The sequence below is a fragment of the Callospermophilus lateralis genome, chromosome 3, assembly GCF_048772815.1.
Source record: "Callospermophilus lateralis isolate mCalLat2 chromosome 3, mCalLat2.hap1, whole genome shotgun sequence".
In the NCBI taxonomy this organism is placed as follows: Eukaryota; Metazoa; Chordata; class Mammalia; order Rodentia; family Sciuridae; genus Callospermophilus; species Callospermophilus lateralis.
The window spans coordinates 32,358,155-32,376,877 of NC_135307.1; the positions used below are offsets into that span (position 1 = coordinate 32,358,155).

General features: G+C 35.8%; 1 protein-coding gene and 1 pseudogene across 6 annotated transcripts in view; both read right to left on the reverse strand.

Moving 5' to 3' along the window:
• Pcnx1 (pecanex 1) overlaps window positions 1-18,723 on the reverse strand; it is a 151,801-nt gene that overhangs the window by 46,427 nt on the left and 86,651 nt on the right. For all 6 annotated transcript variants that reach the window (XM_076849935.2, XM_076849934.2, XM_076849932.2 and 3 more), the window contains 7 exons: window positions 16,991-17,144; window positions 13,851-13,883; window positions 12,087-12,258; window positions 11,054-11,164; window positions 10,137-10,228; window positions 1,698-1,807; window positions 1,173-1,278 (listed from right to left, as the gene is read on the reverse strand). In XM_076849935.2, coding sequence (XP_076706050.1) covers window positions 1,173-1,278; window positions 1,698-1,807; window positions 10,137-10,228; window positions 11,054-11,164; window positions 12,087-12,258; window positions 13,851-13,883; window positions 16,991-17,144 — 778 coding nt within the window. The remainder of the gene's footprint in view (window positions 1-1,172; window positions 1,279-1,697; window positions 1,808-10,136; window positions 10,229-11,053; window positions 11,165-12,086; window positions 12,259-13,850; window positions 13,884-16,990; window positions 17,145-18,723) is intronic.
• Window positions 3,692-6,736, reverse strand: LOC143393702 (TBC1 domain family member 1 pseudogene; annotated as a pseudogene).

The following is an 18,723-nucleotide window of genomic DNA, read 5'->3' on the forward strand; positions in this document are numbered from 1 at the left end:
AATAAAACGCCCTAGAGGACTAGTAACACACAAGGGCATAGTTATTTTTGTGTGTGTGGTACTGGAGATTGAACCCAGAGATGCTTTACCACTGAGCCACATCCCTAGTTCTTTTTTAAAATTTAATTTTAAGATAGGGGTTAATTTGTCTGGGCTGGCCTTGAACTTGTCCTCCTGCCTAAGCCACTGGTATTAGAGATATATGCCTGTCCATAGTTTTTAATCAATAATAAAAACACAATGAATCTAATTTACATTAACACAGTACTTTCCCCTTATCTGGACACCTGAAATCACAGGCAATATCTAACCCTATATACTATATTGCTAACCACGATGGCTACTAAGTGACTAATAGGCAGGTAGCAGATATGCATAGACCTACTAGACAGAGGGAGGTTCATGTCTCAACTGAGACGGTGCAAGATTTCATCATGCAAATCAGAATGGCATGCAATTTAAAAGTTATTATTTATTTCTGGAATTTTCCATGTAATATTTTTGGATTGCATTTGACAATGAGTAAGGGCAAAGAAGGAGTATTTTATTCATCTTTCAGAGTCGAGTCTAGTTTAGTGTAAACAGGATGAAAAAAAATTCTATGACCAATAAAATTACTTCATTTTCCCTTACCTGGAAATGAATAAATGAATAAATGCCATATTATTCTACATAGAAACGAACATTTCTTATGAAGGTTGGGTATCCCCTAGACAAAATGCATAGGTTCAGAAGTGTTTTGGATTTTGGATTTTTTCTTATTTTGGAATATTTGCATTTACCTAATGAGATATCTTAAGGATGGGATCCAAAATTCATCTATGTTTCATATGCAGGATGGCCTGAAGGTAATTTTAAATACTATTTTTAGTTCACCTACATTTTAACTGTGACTGATCCCTTGTGGTCAGGATTGGTATTTTTCACTGTGGCATAATGCTGGCACTCAAAAGTTTTGAATTTTAGAGCATTTGGGGTTTTTTGAATTAAAGATGTTCAACTTGCATGTTAAAAATTGGAGTAAAGGTAATCAACAATGTACAACTAACCCCACTCAATGGGACTATATATTTTCTTCTAATTACTAAAGACTTTCAAAAGTATTCATTATACAATAAAATCAACTGTCTAACATTTAAGACTTATAGTTAAATTAAACAGCTGAAACTTACAACAGAATTCCTAAGTTTTTCAGGCAGTGGGTCTTTTACTTCAGACAGAGGGTCTTCCGGATTTTTTTCTTCTGTTTTTGGAAAAATCTTGGATTGTACCAAAGAGCTTTACATTTTTAAAAATCAAGAGAAAATAATTAATGGAAAATACATATACAACCTGAAAAAAAGTAATGCAAATGATAGTTTATGACAGAAAACCAAGTGACCCAAGTATATTTAATCAAAAGGAAACAGAAAATCCTAAAAAGTCAAAGATATCATAAACAGTAAAAATATCATACAGTAAAAATCTTTTTACTAAAACACAGTTTTAATACTTGGGAGGGGAAAAAACCTAACATTTTCAGCAAAGATGGTTAGAATTGACCCAATGTTAATACATTTTGAATAGGGATTATAGATAGACTAGGCCACCAGCACTTTGGAAAGGCATTGGGAAAAGAGGTCTTGGGAGTTCTTTAAAAGAAATGTTAACTTATTTAAATTTAAATTTCTCTAACAATAACAATTGATTTCACTTACAAAAGTACAGATGGATCACTGCTTTGTCGGCTGAGATGATAGGATACAGCCACTAATAAGCCACAAAAAATGGAGAAAAGTACTGGAATATGTTGGCCATCCCATGAATCCTGTTGAGAAAAAAATGTAACAGAACAATAAACTGCTAATTTATAACAGAATCTTTTTATGTCAGTATTTTGGAAAGAATCAATGAATTTAAATTTTAAAAATGTTTTGGTCATATTATTAGTTGCATTTTATTTCAAATAAATTTAGATTTGTTACTTTCTCATGAGCTAGAATCTAGCTGCTAGATTTCTCTCAGTAATAAAGTTCCAGATTTCTTTTTTTTTTAGATTATTTATTGTTTTATTGCTTTCTTATATCTTACTTAATGCAGAGTCAATATTTTTTAATAAGGGTAGTAAGATGTCCAAAATTCAACATTATGAAACATTCAAATAGCAAAATATGACGTGGAAAGAAGCTCTCATTCCTCCAAGCTATGGAACCACTGGGATAGCAGTTTCTAGACTTTACTGTGTCATCTTGGTAAACCATGACTCAAAGGAACATGACAACCACTATTCTCTGACCCAGAGGAACAGGAAGGACTCTCAAATGCCAACCAACCATTCATGCACAGGGGATAGCATTTTGGTCTCCCTTTGAAATGGCCAGGAGATTCAAATGACTTTCCAACTATAGCAATCCCTCCTTTCATCCAGGACTTAAGAGAGACCCTACCACCACGAGAGTCAAAAGAAACTCCCAAGAAACATAAGTAAGACCAGAAATGATTCTGCTGTCAGGGAAGTAAGCTGTGCCTGCACAGTTCTTCTCTAATTCTTTGTAAGAAAATAACCCATTCTGAGAACACAGGGAAGGGACCTTACACGTGACCAGCTGAAATCAGGGCAACTATGAACAGCATTTTGCTAGAAGACATAAGTCCTCATCATCCTGAGGGAGGGAGTTGCTGCTGGGTTGTGAATTCTGTTCAAAACACATGTTCTACCTCTGGAAAACTGTCAGCTGCTATATTTCTGATTGCAAGTTCAGACTGATCTCTTTTTAAAAGTCCCATAATCTTGGACATCCCTAAAAATCTCGATGTGCCCTGCTCCTTCTACAAGGAACTAGATATCCAAGGGGTGAAAAGAACTCAAGAGTTCAAAAAGACGTTGACTCAAAAGAACACGTGGCTGCAGTACATCATACAATAGGAAAGGATAAATACATGACTCCATAGTATGAAATGCAACCTCCATGAAGAAGCAAATACCTCAGGCTGCCCAACTGCAGGCTACATGCCAGCCACACAGTTGGAGTCTAAACACTGGTGATTTCCCTAAAATATTATCTACCATGACTTTGATCAACTACACTTAAAAGACCAGCAAATTTGTATGGAAATACTCAACTATTTTAAAAAGACAAACTTCCTTTTAAATACCAAGGATAGTAGCCAGGTTTACTTAAAAGCGATCAAGATGTCCAATTTAAATAAATCAATTTCAGACCTTCCCCAAGGTCATCTTAGGTTTTCATAATAAGAATAGACAAGGGCCAACTGTACCTCACTGGTGACAGAGGGTGTGGTCACACAAACCCTCTCTTGAATGACAGACCCACACTTTGCGAGGGATCATCTTTGAGCCACTCCTGCTTCTGGAACCCAGTATTACAATTGCTCTTTACAACACAGTGCTACTCAAAGAGGAAATAACCAGGAAAAGAAAAGGTCCTTTTATTCCCATTCATGCCAACTAAAGTTACTGAGTACAGTAATCAAGCTGGAGAAGGGATGAATCACAACCTGAAACAATAAAAAAACTGTGACAAGGGCCCTCTGAATTGCAAGTTTGAACTGAAAAGAATCTGCATGTTGGCAAGCCAGTTTACTCCCTGAGAAGTTTGCTTCACGCTTTGTTTTCTCCCTCCAGCATCTTCTGTCTGTCCTAGTTAAGGCCTGGACAGTGTTGAAATAGTGTACAATTTCTCCAGAACCATTAGTCCCCTGAGGACTCAGGCTGGGTGCAGTCTGGCTCTGGCTCCCTAGTGCCTAGCTCTGTAGGCTGCCTCTGCGGCTCCTTCACCATCTGAAGCAGGGCGGACCTCTCCAGCTCCAGAGCCAACATGACCTGCTTCAGCTTGCTCTCACTAGTCAGGAGCTTCTCTACTGTGGCTTCAAAGCTCTGGATTCTACCATTTGCCACCTGCAATTGCTCAAGGAGGTCAAAGTTCTGTTTGCGTAAGCTGCTGCATTCTTTGGTTGTCACTGAGAGAAGAGGAATCAATAAGTTCTTCTTGAAGTACATGGTACTCAACTTCATAAGCCTATAACTGTTTATCGATGTCTATCTTAAACACCTGTTTGATGGTCTTCTCCATTTGTACCAACCCCAAGTTAGGTAGTGTGTTTTTGATAAAGTCCACTATGGTTTCTAAGTTTTCGTGCTGCAGAATCAAGGGCTTATGGCTTCCCAAAAGACTTAGAGCCACTTTAAATATGACTTCTGATCCTTGAAGAAAGATCATATCAAAGAATCTGGCTACAAAGCCCAGTGGGAACTGAGAAGTGAACATGGTGAGGAACCAGGGTGCAGCATAGAGACTGGGGCCGATCTTGTGCTCCTCTAGGTGATCATAGAGGTCTCTGTGGTAGTCATGGAGAAGCCACGAGAGCTGGTACATCTGGATCTGTAAAATTATCATGTCTGGCAGATATTGCTTCCGCAGTCCCATGTCAAACATCAAAAACTTGAGCATTTTAAACGCCTCTTCCTCACTCATATGAAGCAGCAAAATGCCTGCCACAAAGCTGAGGTCTAGCTGAGGCTAGACCTACTTCCTGGTCTAGAAGTGAGGAGGCCTTCAAAATGTTGTAAAGTGACAGTTGCCCTGCTCCGAGCTGGGCAGAGAAGTACAGATGTGTTGGAAAGGTTTGCCCGAGGTCAATAAGAATGGCGTGCTGCTGGGAGGTTAACTGCTTTAGGAGCTCTTTGTAGGGCACATCCTTTGGCTGCTGTTTACTGGGAAACGGATGTTTAAGGTGGAACTGCTTTGCTAGAAATTTCCAGATTTCACCCCGATGATGACAAGGCACACCTTGTCCAACCGCCGAGTGCATTTTTTCCATATCAAACTTAATTTTTTATCTTCCTGGAGTGCTAAGCATCTTTTCCCATACTGTAGTTACTTCTTTAAGACAAGGAATGATTTCTTCATAATCGAGCTTCAGGCATTTCTTCAGCAAGTCATTCTCAGAGGCTTGTAGCTTCTAATTTTCCTTCTCCATTCTGAGGAGCAGTATCTGTCACAGAATAGCCTTTTCCACAGCTCATGAAGCTCCCGTGATATCCTCTTCTTTTCCTCTGGTACAGGGACAAAGGGTCCATCTTTACATACTGGTTCTAAAGGAGACCTCTCCCAGCTCTGAATAATCCTCATATCTGCCAGAGGAGATGCATGCCTTCTGTGGGGTGGCCACACGCAGGAATATCTGCTGCCTCCATGAGTGTCGCTGGGTCTTCACTGGGGTCCCACCAGAGTCACCGATGTGGTTTGCTTTTTCAAGGTCCTTTCATTCGTGAGGCATCTCTGTGCTCACTGAGTGATACCTATAAGTTTTCTCTGAAAGACATCTGGAGACCCCTGAGTGGGCTCTGGAAGTTCTGGGCATCCCACCGGTAAATGACTCGGAGTGTTTGCTTGCCTCCTGAAGATCTGCTGGGGGAAAAGCGAAGCAGGCTTTTCTGCAAAATGGCCCTCTAAATCACTGGACAGGTCATCTGAAGAGCTGAGGAGCTTGAAAGAACTCTCAGAGATGGGCAAGGCCTCCTTGTCACCCACTGACAGCTCTTTGCTGATGTTACTTAATGTGCTAGACACAGAGGTGTCCAAATCCACCCTGGTAGAGTGTTCCTGCAGGCCTTTGGTCTTATTACCCTGAGACAAAATACTTTCTAAAGACTCTGTTAAAGATCTCTTTGCTTTATTTTTAAGCATATCTAGCCTAAATGGAGTGGCACTGGCTGGCAATTCACTTCCAATATTTTCTGCTGCAATCTGTGATGCCTGCTTCATCTCCCTGACGTGGATGTGTTCTTTCTGCTTCTCTTCATACAAATATCTCAGAAAAGAAATGATCGATTCATTTTCTTGCTGCTCACTCCTTGGTCTCAATTTCTGAACCTCCTCAAAAATAGTTGCCTATTCCTGATTAGTTAATGTTGTCAGGTGTTTTTGGAGTTCTAGTTTGAATTTGGAAGAATTCATTCCCACTATCCTCTCACAGAGCTTGTACAGGGCCTGCAAGGGGCAGCCCTCACACAGCTGGGCTGGAGCTTTTGCAGTCTGCTACACTGCAGCCACTGTGAAAGCCTGTTGCAGGGTCATCATGATTTCATCAACCAGAGCTTCATTTGTACACTGGAACACATAACAGACAAAATGGAAGCCACCACCTCCAGAAGACTCCCAGCAGACAAACCCAAAGTGATCCACATGTCTAATGCCCTGAGAGCAAAAGGATATCTCCTTAAATTTTTTTTCCAGTGCTATTTTTTTTGTTGTCAGGACTGAGGAAGTAAACTTCAGACTGGCCAATCATGAAGAGCATAGTTCGATTTCCCTCAATATTTGTTGGCTGCACAATATTGTATCCACTAAACAGGTGGTTCTCAATGTCATTTTCTTCAAAAGAACTGAAGAAACTGCTGCTTCGGAGGCCAGCATCCTGAAACTCCTTCCTGAGGCCAGTGAACATAGGCCGGGCTGGAAGAAGGACTTGCGCATGGGCCTGCGAGGTTCTGGTGCCTGGTTCCAGTCAGTCAGCTGGCTGCAACTGACATGGTTTAACTTCTCAAATCAGCGCTGGCGTGGCCTCCTTGTGAGCTATCACAAAAGAGCACCATGAACTTCTTGGCAAATGTGTTGTCAAACTCCCAGAGGCAGTGCAGTTCCTCCTGGCGGGCGATCTTCCTAGCCTGGTGGATGGGGATGGAACTGATGATCTCGGGCACCTTGGCCACCCAGCTGAACAACAGTGACATTGCGGGCTGGGCGGCTCTGGTTCACTCCCGCTGCCGCTGGCCTGGTGCTGTGGGCCTATGGCAGCCAGCAGCCGGGGCGGGCTCAAGGCGTACCTCAGAGGCTGCAGGGAGGGCGACGGCTCCTCCCCACTCTCACTGCCAGATATGAGCCAGATTTCTTTTGTTATTAAAGCTCTATTCATTTACTGGGAAAATTTTGCTTTTGATGCTTGCTACTACCATTGTTTAATATTTTAAATAGCATGTATAGTAAATTATGTGTTCTTTTTTTGAAGAATAAAATAACTTGGTAAATTCATTATATATAACAATGGAGTAGGAGGACCAGGTATCACATGATAGAACACATTAGGCCAAAGAATATCTTGGTGTCTTACATGCTACTTACACAGTACAACCATTTTACTCATGTAATATATACCATACTATTATAACTTCCAGAGCACTGAGCAACATTCAATAACTATTACCTGATAGAATGAATGTATATTCCCACAAGGAAATAATAGAAAGGATACGCTTTCAAGGACAACCAAACACAGGCAGGTATCATGTTAGCCCTGTGGCACTGAAGTCATCTCTGGATTCTACTAGTATGATATATGGCATAGAGTGGACAACCCTGGTAACAGGAATAGTTCACAAATATGTTCTATGTGATGGATAACATTCTAATCCTTTGTCTTTCTCAGGGAATTTCAGAATGGAAAATGATAATGAGTATGGTAGTTTTTTACTCAATTTGCCTCCCCATGCCCGAATACTCTTGGAAATTATTCTAATCACAACATAGACATTTTGGTAATGGCTAAATCAAAACCTTATCATCATCATATTAAATAGTGTATGTACAGCCCCATTCCTAGGTATTTGTAAATATTTTCTAAATAATTTTAACAGTAACCTTTGGAAATACACACTATTACTCCCAATTTATGGATAAGGAAGCTAAGGCATTCAGTGTTTCAACTGTCCAGTGAAGTGGTGGAACCATAAACTGAATTTCTGACACATTTGAATGTGCTGAGAAGAAAGTTAAAAAACATGCAAATTTGCATGAGTTCAAGAATGAAAGATTAATACATCAGAAAGCAAAGGAGAAAACAAGATGTATGAGGAGAAAACAAGATGTATGCAGGAAAGAGAATCTGTAGAATAATAAAGTAAACAGATGTATGAGAAAGAGTAATCTTTGTAAAATGCAACTCTAATCATTTCCTGTCCTACCTCAAATACACTGATAATCTCCCATCTTTAGACCACACATTCAGAATACAGGGTATTTCATAATTTAGTCCTTGATTACCTTTTTAGCCTTAATGAAGACCATCTTTCCTCGTGTACCCAAATTCTAGCAACTCCAAAATTAGTTGCTGTTTTCCTTTACAACACTTTTTTCCCAAATTCATGGCTCTGTATTCTCTGTTTCAACTACCTAATTCTTACTTGTCCTTCAAAATTTGGTTAAAATCATCCTCCTAGAAAATGGTCTTTATTCCCTTTTAATGTCAATTTATATAACCACAGCATTCTGTTTTCATAGCCTTTGTTACCCTATACTGAATATGTTCCTTGACTTAGTAATCCCAACTAACCTATAAATTCCTTGGAAGTGAGAAATGGACCTGGGATGTGGCACAGTGGTAGAACACTTGCTTGCCTAAAATGAATGTGCTGTGCATTTGCTCCTCAGCACTACCAAAAGAAGACCAAAAACAAACTAACAAGCAAAAAAAAACCCCCACAAAACCAGCAGGAAATGGCTTTTTGCATTGTTCTTGACACACAGTAAGTGACCCATAAACACTACAGAATAAATGAAGCAAAGAAAAATGCTGTGAGTCATTCTTCTAATTATTTCAACCCTAACCATTCTCTTGCATTAACCACAAAAAAAACAAACAAATCTCAGAAATTATATGTAAGGGACTGTAAATCTCTATTTTTAAAAAGGGGGGGTGGGCTAGGGTTGTGGCTCAGCGGTATAGCACTCGCCTAGCACACGCAAGGCCCTGGGTTCAATTCTCAAGCACCACATAAAAATAAGTAAACAAACAAAGGTATTGTGTTCAACTACAACTAAAAACTAAATATAAAAAAAAAAACCTTAAGATTTTCATGCTTACAATTTGGTGACACAGGTTCATAAGTTTGCTCTCTTAAATGGAAGTTAGAGAGGAAATAGGAAAAGAAAGATGGGTTTGATCTTCAAAGGGAGATCAATAAAGGAAAGGGGAAGGGAGGAGAAAACGGGAAGGGAAAATACCAGGGAATGATAGTGACTAAATTATTTTGTTATATTGTGTGCATGCACAAACATGCAACAATAAACCCCATTATGTAAAACTATAATGTACCAATAAAAATACTGAAAATAAACAAAATTGTGTATTAGTTAAAACAAGACAATTTGGTGACTTCAGAGCATGTGGTACTAGGCATCAAACTCAAGGTTTCGTGTATACTCAGCAAGTACTCTACCACTGAGCTACATCTCCAGCCCTTGGTGACAGTATTTTTAAAGAGAGCTCATAGGCTCATTCAGATGCTTACCCTAAAATGGCATTAAATTCTAGCATATTAATTTTTACTCGCATGTACCTTAAATTGTAGTCCTTGAACTTATTCTTACAACTTTAAAGAAACCTTAATATAAAAAATAGTAGTTATATAACTTCTTAACTAAACATATAGCATATTCTGTGATTACCATGCTCACCCCATCCCAGATGAGCCTGGTTTTTGATAATCCATTTCTAATACTAACCCATGGTTAATACAGAAAAAAAATTATTTTAATAATCTATTAAATTTCTTTCAAATTCAAAGTAAATGAAAATAAGAATAACGTGAAATAAGCCAATCCCCCAAAACCAAAGGTTGAATGTTCTCTCTGATATGGGGATGTTAACGCAGAACAAGTTGGAAGGGGAAGAATAGAAGTTCAGTGGATTAGACAAAGGGGAATGAAGGGAAAGGGGTAGGGATAGTGCTAGGAAAGGCAATAGAATGAATTGGACATAACTTTCCTATATTCACATACGAATATAACACCAGTGAAACTCCACATCATGTACAACCACAAGAATGAGATCCTAATTAGAATAAGTTATACTCCATGTGTATATAAAATGTCAAAATATACTGTGCTGTCATGTATATCTAAAAAGAACAAACAAAAAATTTTTAAAAAAGAATAACGTTTAGCACATGAACACAATAGAAATTAATGAAAAATTGGCACCAAGGGGAAAAACATTTTTAGTCAATTTAAAACAATCTTCATAAAGAAATGTAACCTTGGGCTGGGGTTGTAGCTCAGAGGTAGAGTGCTCGCCTAGCATGCATGAGGCACTGGGTTCAATCCTCAAAACCACATAAACTATAATTTATTGCTCACCTTTAAAGCTCCGTAACATAATCCATACAATAAGGCTACTGCCACAATGCTACAGATAAAACTGTAAAGTGCGGCAAGCAGGCTTGTAGTAGCTAGAGAGTAAAGAAAAAAGAAATCAATACTTTATAAACATCTATGGAAAAAACTTTAAAAGTCACCAAAAAGCATTTAAACTATTAAAATCCTAAAATACTAGTATATTATTATCTACTCATTTGACTTTTAAAAATTGTTACTTCATTCTGTTCTTTCAAAATATTTTGACCTGACAAAGATTTGCTATTCTCAAATCTCTAATGCAAGGTAAAGTATATTTATATCAGGAGTAATGAACAATTAAGCAGAGCAGAAAAAGTTAAATCTATATTATACTTCAAGAATGTAGCTTAGATCCAGAAAGTTTGGAACTTAAGTTATGCAGAAGCCTGAAAACAAACTGGAGATGTATGAATTAATCACTGAATGATATCAGTCTATGTAAAAAGAACTCGGTACCCACAGAAGTAAATCTGTATTCCTGTGTATTGATTAATTCTCACACAAAAAACTGTAGATCTGACTACTAACAATAACAATAAATAGATCCAATGGAATTACTAGTAATAAGGAAGAATGAATGATTAAGATAGCTAGGATTTATTTTAAAAATATATAGATTTTTTACTGTACTCTTATATTATGATCATAAAAGAAAATTTACAGAAAAACTTTCTTTATGAGATATTAAAGTCTAATACCTTGTTGCAAGTCTGTAAACCATGACAAAACTCCCTTTGTAAACCACTTATATACTAAGTTCATATCACAGTATTTAAATAAATTTAACACTAATAACAGTTCTAAAAGCTGTAACTGTCTCCTATTTATTAAGCTATGCTTAAATACTGTAATCTACAATTTTTATAAAGAGTACTCACCATTACCACCAAAAATATGAATATCCAATTGTTCACAAAGGTACATTACAAATGTATTCACCTGAGGCAGGAGGCCAATGAAAAACACTATTGGGAAACAGAGTGTAAACACTATGGAAAGAAAGAATAGTATATTAAAAATATACTGTATTCATTCTTTTGTTCACTTAAAGACCACAAGCAATGCAAAGAAATACAACATTAACATAAACTACTAGCAATTTTTTTAAAAGATATCATTTAGGGCTGGGGTTGTGGCTCAGTGTAGAGCACTTGCCTAGTGCATGAGAGGCCCTGGGTTCAATCCTCAGCACCACATATACATAAATAATATAAAGGTATTATGTCCACATACAAATAAAAAATATTTTTTAAAAAAGATATTTAAATTTATTTATCTCTACACAACTGGATATTAAATAAAATCTTTCACCTATAAGCAATATCTTTTAAAATTACTTCAACTGATATTGAGGGAATGGGGGAAGGAAGAACAGCAGAATGAATTTGACCTAACTTTCCTATATACATTTATGAATATACCACAGTGAATCTCACCATCATGTATGTTCACAAGAAAACAATTAAAAAAAAAAAAAAACATAAGTAAATAGCATTGAAAGACCAGTGGAGTAAAAGGAAGGGAACAGGGGAGGAAGGTGGGAAGAGAAAAGGGGAAATATTGGGGACTGAATTAGAGCAAGTTATATTCCATGCTTTTATAATTATGTCAAAATGAATCTTAATGTCATTTATAATTTAAAAGAACCAATAAATTATTTCAATCATTTTCACATAATAAGAACCTAAAATACAGAATTTTTTAAAACCCATAACTTTCCCTTGTGTTCTGTTCAAGAAGTTTCCTTACTCATAATAGTTACACAGTTTTTTCCCTCAGAGATGATTATAATAAACAGCAAAATAAGTTTATTAAAGCTATTTGACCTATATAATTGATTTATTTATCAGTGAACTGTTTAAAAACAAATAAAATAATGTTAAGATGAGACATACTTTAAAGCTGACTTACCTATAACTAAATCCCTGGCTGATACAAACACCAGTGGATTGGTGAATGTTATTCCATATAATTTGAACTTGGTTGTAGTAAGGTTTCTGCTACCATAATCCAAGAACCAAATTAGACCACAACATAAACAGAAGTAAACTGGTCTACTGTAAGCAATGATACGATTATGACCCTGCAAATGACATATTTTTAAAAAGTCAGTTTAGTTAATTTTAAGAGTCAACACTAGTTACAGAGATCATTGATTGCTTATATTCTAAGGATTCAAAATATTTCTACATGAAAGCCAGGTTTCTGATGATCAAAGAAAGGAATAACAGATTCAGAAAGGAGGAAGAATAGAATGAACCCTGTGATATTGGATTGAAAGTAGAAATATCAAAATGAACTAATTATTTTAATATGCATATAAATAGATATGTGTATACACACACACACGTATTTCATATCTTTATCCACTGAGAGGATCCAGAAGCAATGACAATCTAGGAGAGATAAGCAGCATCTAGACCTTAGTTTACAAACACCATTTTTCATGAAAAAGAATCGAAGCTTCATAAAGAAAAGACTGGTTTTGAGTTAGGGTAGGAAAAGTATATGATCAATCTAGAAAAAAATGTTAGAAAAAGGAGGGAAACATTTAAAGAATGACAGGGATATGTCAAAAGGACACAAAAGGCAGCTTGATGGGCTCCCAGTGGCTGAATCAGGAACAGTTTGAGCTTCAAAATAAGTATTAAAGTGACATTATAATCCACTAAACAAAAATAATCCATGAATCCACACTAATACATACATAATGACAGAATGAAGAGCTATTTGTTTCAATAAAGAGTAAACTAATAAATGTAGAAGGAATGATAGAATTAGAAACATCAGTAATACTAAGTGAAACAAATGAGTAGTACATAGTCTCAGAGTGTCTCCCAATAAGATACTTATGAACCACAAGAGAAAAACAGTGATATTACAGTAGAGGAGTAGTTCTGAAGGAAGTGGGAGAAGATTGTGCTTTCCAGAGGATATTTGCCAATCTGGATACATTTTTATTATCACAACTGGATGTTGGGGGTGGGGGTGGCGGTTACTAGCATCTAGTAAGCAATGATTTAAAACAATCACATTCATGAAAGAAAGCATCACCATAATCTGTTGTTGGAACTTATTCCTGAATTACATTAAAGAGGATGTCTTTTGGTCTTACCACTAAATAAATGCTCAAGTTAGATCTAAAACAGGATCACATGTCATAAAAACAGTGCCAAGCAGATTACATTTTTGTGTAAAGTCACAGAAGTAATAAGGTTTTCTTCTCATTATGTAGTCCAAAAGTATTAACACCAAACTAATGTAGTGCACTTCTTTATTGCAATTCCTAGTGATTATCAAAGCAAAATAACATAGTTTTTCCCACTTCAAAAATCTATTTTTCAGTATTAATTCACAATTTATTATTCAAAATTTATTAAATGCAAATAATCATGAATTTATATGAATCATGTCTAACTGATAACCTCTTACAGAAAGAGGCTTTTATCAAAATTGAATTGCTATGTTTGTTTTAACCAAGGTTTAGAGTCCACCAGTACAATGTCATTTTATTTCATGCTAATAAATTACCTATAATCTGTCAAATCTTAAAATGAGAAAATAGTAATATAAATCTTAATTCAATTCAACACATGCCAAAAGGGAAAAAAGGGGAAGAAGGTTTTGATAACTATTAAGGAACAATGAATTACAGCCATTTTAAGAGTGACTTACATGCCTGGGCGAAGAAGAATCTGGTTGAACACTCTGGAAATGAAACAGAAAGACAGATTACACTACTACTACAGTCCTGGTGATTATACAAGCAACTTTCAAAATGCCTGAAGTGATTTCAAGTAACCATTCTACAACAAAGAGATGACCTCCATTAATTCTGTTCCAAAGATGAAACATCAGCTCCAGATACTGGTGTTACAGGGATATTAAAAACATCTCACATTTTTCCCAACTCTCACTTATTCTGGTAAATTAACAAGTTGCATCTATTTACCTTAATAAGTTTTTTTAAAAAATATTTTTTTAGTTATACATGGATACAATATCTTTATTTTGTTTATTTTTATGTGGTGCTAAGGATCAAACCCAGTGCGACACATGTGTGAGGCAAGCGCTCTGCCACTGAGCCACAACCCCAGACCTAGCGTAATTTTTGAAATGACATTTGATAGGCCTATCTTATTGTTTAGCTCATTATTACACATAAGCATAGTTATGGTAGAATTCTTTCTCCTGGGACAGTACCTCCCCTTCAGAAAGTACACAGTAACATGGGGTAGCTTACAGAAATTCAAGTTCTATCCACAAATTCTAAGTTTACTAGATAATTCATTAGTACCTGTATTACATATCTGCATTTACAATTAAAATAATCAGGACTAGGGATGCAGCTCAAGAGAGTGCTTGCCTAGCATGCTCAAGGCTCTGGGTTTGATATCTAGCACCAGAAAGAAAATAAATAAATAAAATGATTTAATAAAATGAAAAAAAACCTGAAACTTTTCACATTAAAATAATCAAAGAAGTTCAGCTGTATCTTTTTAGAAGATTTTCTGTTAAAAATGTTCTAGGGCTGAGGTTGTACCTCAGTGGTAGAGTGCTTGCCTAGCATGCATGAGGCACTGGGTCTGATCCTCAGCATCAGAGAAATAAACAAACTAACAAATAATTATTTTTTAAAATAATATGTTTAAAAAATTTAGTAACAAAACATATAACTTTTCTTCCACATTTCAGTTCATTTTCAAAGGCATACCAAAAAATTCCACCAGGATGGTCTTTCTCACCATCCTATAATTCTAGGATATCTCACCCCCCCTCCCGCCCGTCTCTGTCTCTCACCAAGTAATCTTTCAGTACTTTCTACTTTAACATCTATCCTTTCAAAACTTTTGTTTCCTCCTTTCTAATTTCTCTTATGTCATTCTTCTAGTCAGCTAGTTAAAAAAAACTCTGTCACCTTTTACCTTTTGCCTATTTAACCAGATTAACCTGAAAGCAAAGGACAAGAGTTTTTAAATGTGAATGAATTTAATGGTTTAAGGCAATAAAGAGATAGATTAAGGTGGCTGAATAAAAAGGAAAGAACAAAGACCAATGATTTTAATATAGAATAACCAAATTTAATCAAATGGATTCAGTTACTTGTTTTCCAGGGATTAAGGAGGAAGGAGCAGAGAGGTTCTAAGATTCTAAGTTGATATACCACTGTCAAAAGCTAAGAAACTCGGAAAGGAAAATATTAATCAAAAGATGATAATGTGCTATTTTTGACATGTGTCCAACTGTCTATTAGATAAGCTTGTGAAAGAGGTGCAGACATCAATCTGGATATAACTCACATAAGGAGGCAACAAATAAAATTATAAAAGAGAATTGACTTCACAAATAAAAACTATTAACTGCAAAGAGGGTCAAATAAAACCCAAGAGAATTCCCATAAATTAAAGTGGTTGAAGGAACAAAGAGGCACCAACAAAGGCAAGGGGAGTCACTGGAGCACATGAGAACCATTGGAAATGAGCAACAGGGAAAAGCACATGAAAATGGAAGGCAGTATTAACGGGTGTTAAATGATACAGCACCCACAGAGAGTGGGCTGAGAAAAGGACATAAATTTAACAATTGGAATAATTATTAGCACCACACAGACTGCAGTTTTAGTACTGCAATGATGAAAGAAGTGTGGGTGGAGCTTAAAGAAATGAAGCAGATTATCTAGGTGCTTACTTCAGATGTCTAGTTATAAATGGAGAGAGAAAAAAGAAAGGACAGCTGATACTACAAACAGAACTCAACAGTTATCAGTTGAGGGCGAGGGCTCTGTATATGAACACATACAAGATAAATGACCAATGCAAAGAAAAGGGCATATACTAAGGAATTGAGGAAAAGAAACAGTCCATATTAAAAGTCCATACTATTTTAAATGGAAGGAGAAATTTTTGATTGTACATGAGCTGGTGTATGTGATTCTCCCATTTTTTTTAAAAAGCTTAAAAATTAACAAGCTTATAAAATCTTGGTATTTTTGTACCACTATTAAAATAATAACAATGTGACAACAATCTTCTCCTTTTGATGTCCCAAAAGAACAAAAACATATGTACTAGGCTTTCACATTATTATATCTGCCGAAGACAGAAATTTCACCCACAGAATAAAAAACTGAAAAGATGGGAGCCGGCGACAGTGGTGCACACCTATGATCCCAGCAGCTCGGGAGTCTGAGACAGGAGGATCCCAAGTTCAAAGCCAGCCTCAGAAACATCAAGGTGCTAAGAAATTCAGTGAGTCCCTGTTTCTAAATAAAATACAAAAAAGGGCTGCAGATGTGACTCAGTGTTGAGAACCCTGAGTTCAATCCCTGGTACCAAAAAAAAGGGGGGGGGAGAGGGAGGGAGGGAGGGAGGAAGTTATGTTGAAAAGTTAAAAAGTAAATCTCAAGAAGGAAAATTCTTACTTTAAGAATTTTTTGGGGGGTGAGGGGGCTGGGATTGTGGCTCAGCAGGAGAGTGCTCACCTAGCATGTAGGAAGCCCTGGGTTCAATCCTTAGCACTACTTATAAATAAATAAACAAAATAAAGGTATTGTGTCCAACTACAAGCAAAAAATAAATATTTTTTTAAATAATTTTTTTTTAATTACAAAGAAATAGTTTTGGGAAACTCAATTTATGTGTAATTATTTTTATATCCATATTCCCCTTTTGTTTCCTACATAATTTAATTGCAAACATCCAAGGAAAATAAATCTAAAAATTATCGTACTATAATTTGGTGAATGGTATGAAGTCTGTCTGTTTTTTGTTAACGCAAATATTATTTCACAGCATGAAAAGAAAATAAACTGGTACCTTGAGTAGCGAGTACTGACAGCTGGCTATGACCAGGCAGAATTGGAAGACCCAGATGTCTCTGAAGAAGCCTTGTATGAGAAGAATAGATCCCAAAAAAGCCACAAGAATAGCCAAAATGACAGCTAACACATTTTCCAGGATCTCACGATTTCTGTAGACAGAAAAATTTACAAGTAAGTATATCATCAACCATACTAAAAAAAAAAAGGGAAGACATCAAAGTGAAGCTTGCTGGGATGTCTTTTGGGTACTGGGTTTGAATAAAGTTTTGCATCATACTGAAAAAGAAACTAGTTTCATGTGGATACAGCACAAAATTTAATATCCAAAACATGCTATAGTGAATTATAGAGTTCCAATTATAACATATACTGAAATTGCAAGTTCTATTTAAAAGAACTTTACTTTAAAAAATATCTGGTGCTGAGGACGTAGTTCAAAGGTAGAGCATTTGAATATTGGGCTCAATCACCAGCACCAGCAAAAAAAAAAAAAAAAAAAAAATTAAAATCTGCTTTTCCATCAAATTTGTTGCAAGATACCTAATCAATTTGGAAGACAAATAAAGCAGATTTACTAAGAAATAAGTTAAGTTTAAAAGGCAAAATCTCAAAATAATTTCTAGAAAATTAAATTTTAAATATCTGTGATTTTATATGACAAAGTTTGTAACCAAATTTTGATATCAAGTGGTTTCATTTTCCCCATCTCTCAGTCATCTGAAATAATCCAAAAACTCACTTACTAGAATTACTTAAATACAGGCTCTTACGTATCTTGAGAATGAAGGTAGTGACAAAGACCATCAATTCTGCCTCTATCAAAGTTGCTCAGACAATTCTATACTTTAGCAAACTGACACTGTAAAAGAAACAATATGATGCCCAAGATATAACAAATAGCAATGAAGGTGATTTTGATGCTACACCAAAAAAAAAAAAAAAAAAATCTATCTCATTACTTCTTGGGGATATTTTATTCGCAAAATGTTAAACCAATTCTTTAAAGAACATTAAATGACATGGAAATATGCTCAGCACATTTGCTATATGAAGAAAGTAGGACACAAAACCAGATGTATAGGAAGATACAAGTTTTGTAATTAAAAAAACACAAATATAGGTTAAAAATGGTAAGATACCAAAAATGATCTTACTAATAATGGTTCACTCTCTGTGGAGTGATTATGGTTTGCCCATTTCTATCTACAAAATTGTCTTTGGCATGAAGAATTACTTTCATAATCATGAGCAATTTTAATTAATTTTTTATTAACTCAATGCTATGTTTTAAAACAAGTTGGGATAAAAAAATTCACAAACACCTTTCTACTACTTCACTTAATAGTTCTACCAAGCTAAAAATGTTCAACAATATTTTCAAATCAATCTTTTTTTGACATTTTCACTTGATCTGAGATGGCAAGTAAGTAACTCCAGATTTGCCCAATCCAACGACCTTTTCAATCCTTGTCTCACCCTGCATACTCTCTTCCTTGTAAATTGGATGTGTGCTTTTCTTTGGATTTAAAATATTTTTCCATATTGATGAATTCAATTTATCATTTAGTTTTTTGTGTTGTTGTTGTTGTTTTACTGATCTTGTTTTTGTTGTCACTGGAAAAAATCTAAACCAAATTTTCCCCTGCTTTGTTTTGTTCTAGAATTCTTATTGTTTTAGGCTTAACATGTAGGTCTATGATCAATTTTAAATTAATTTTTATAATATGG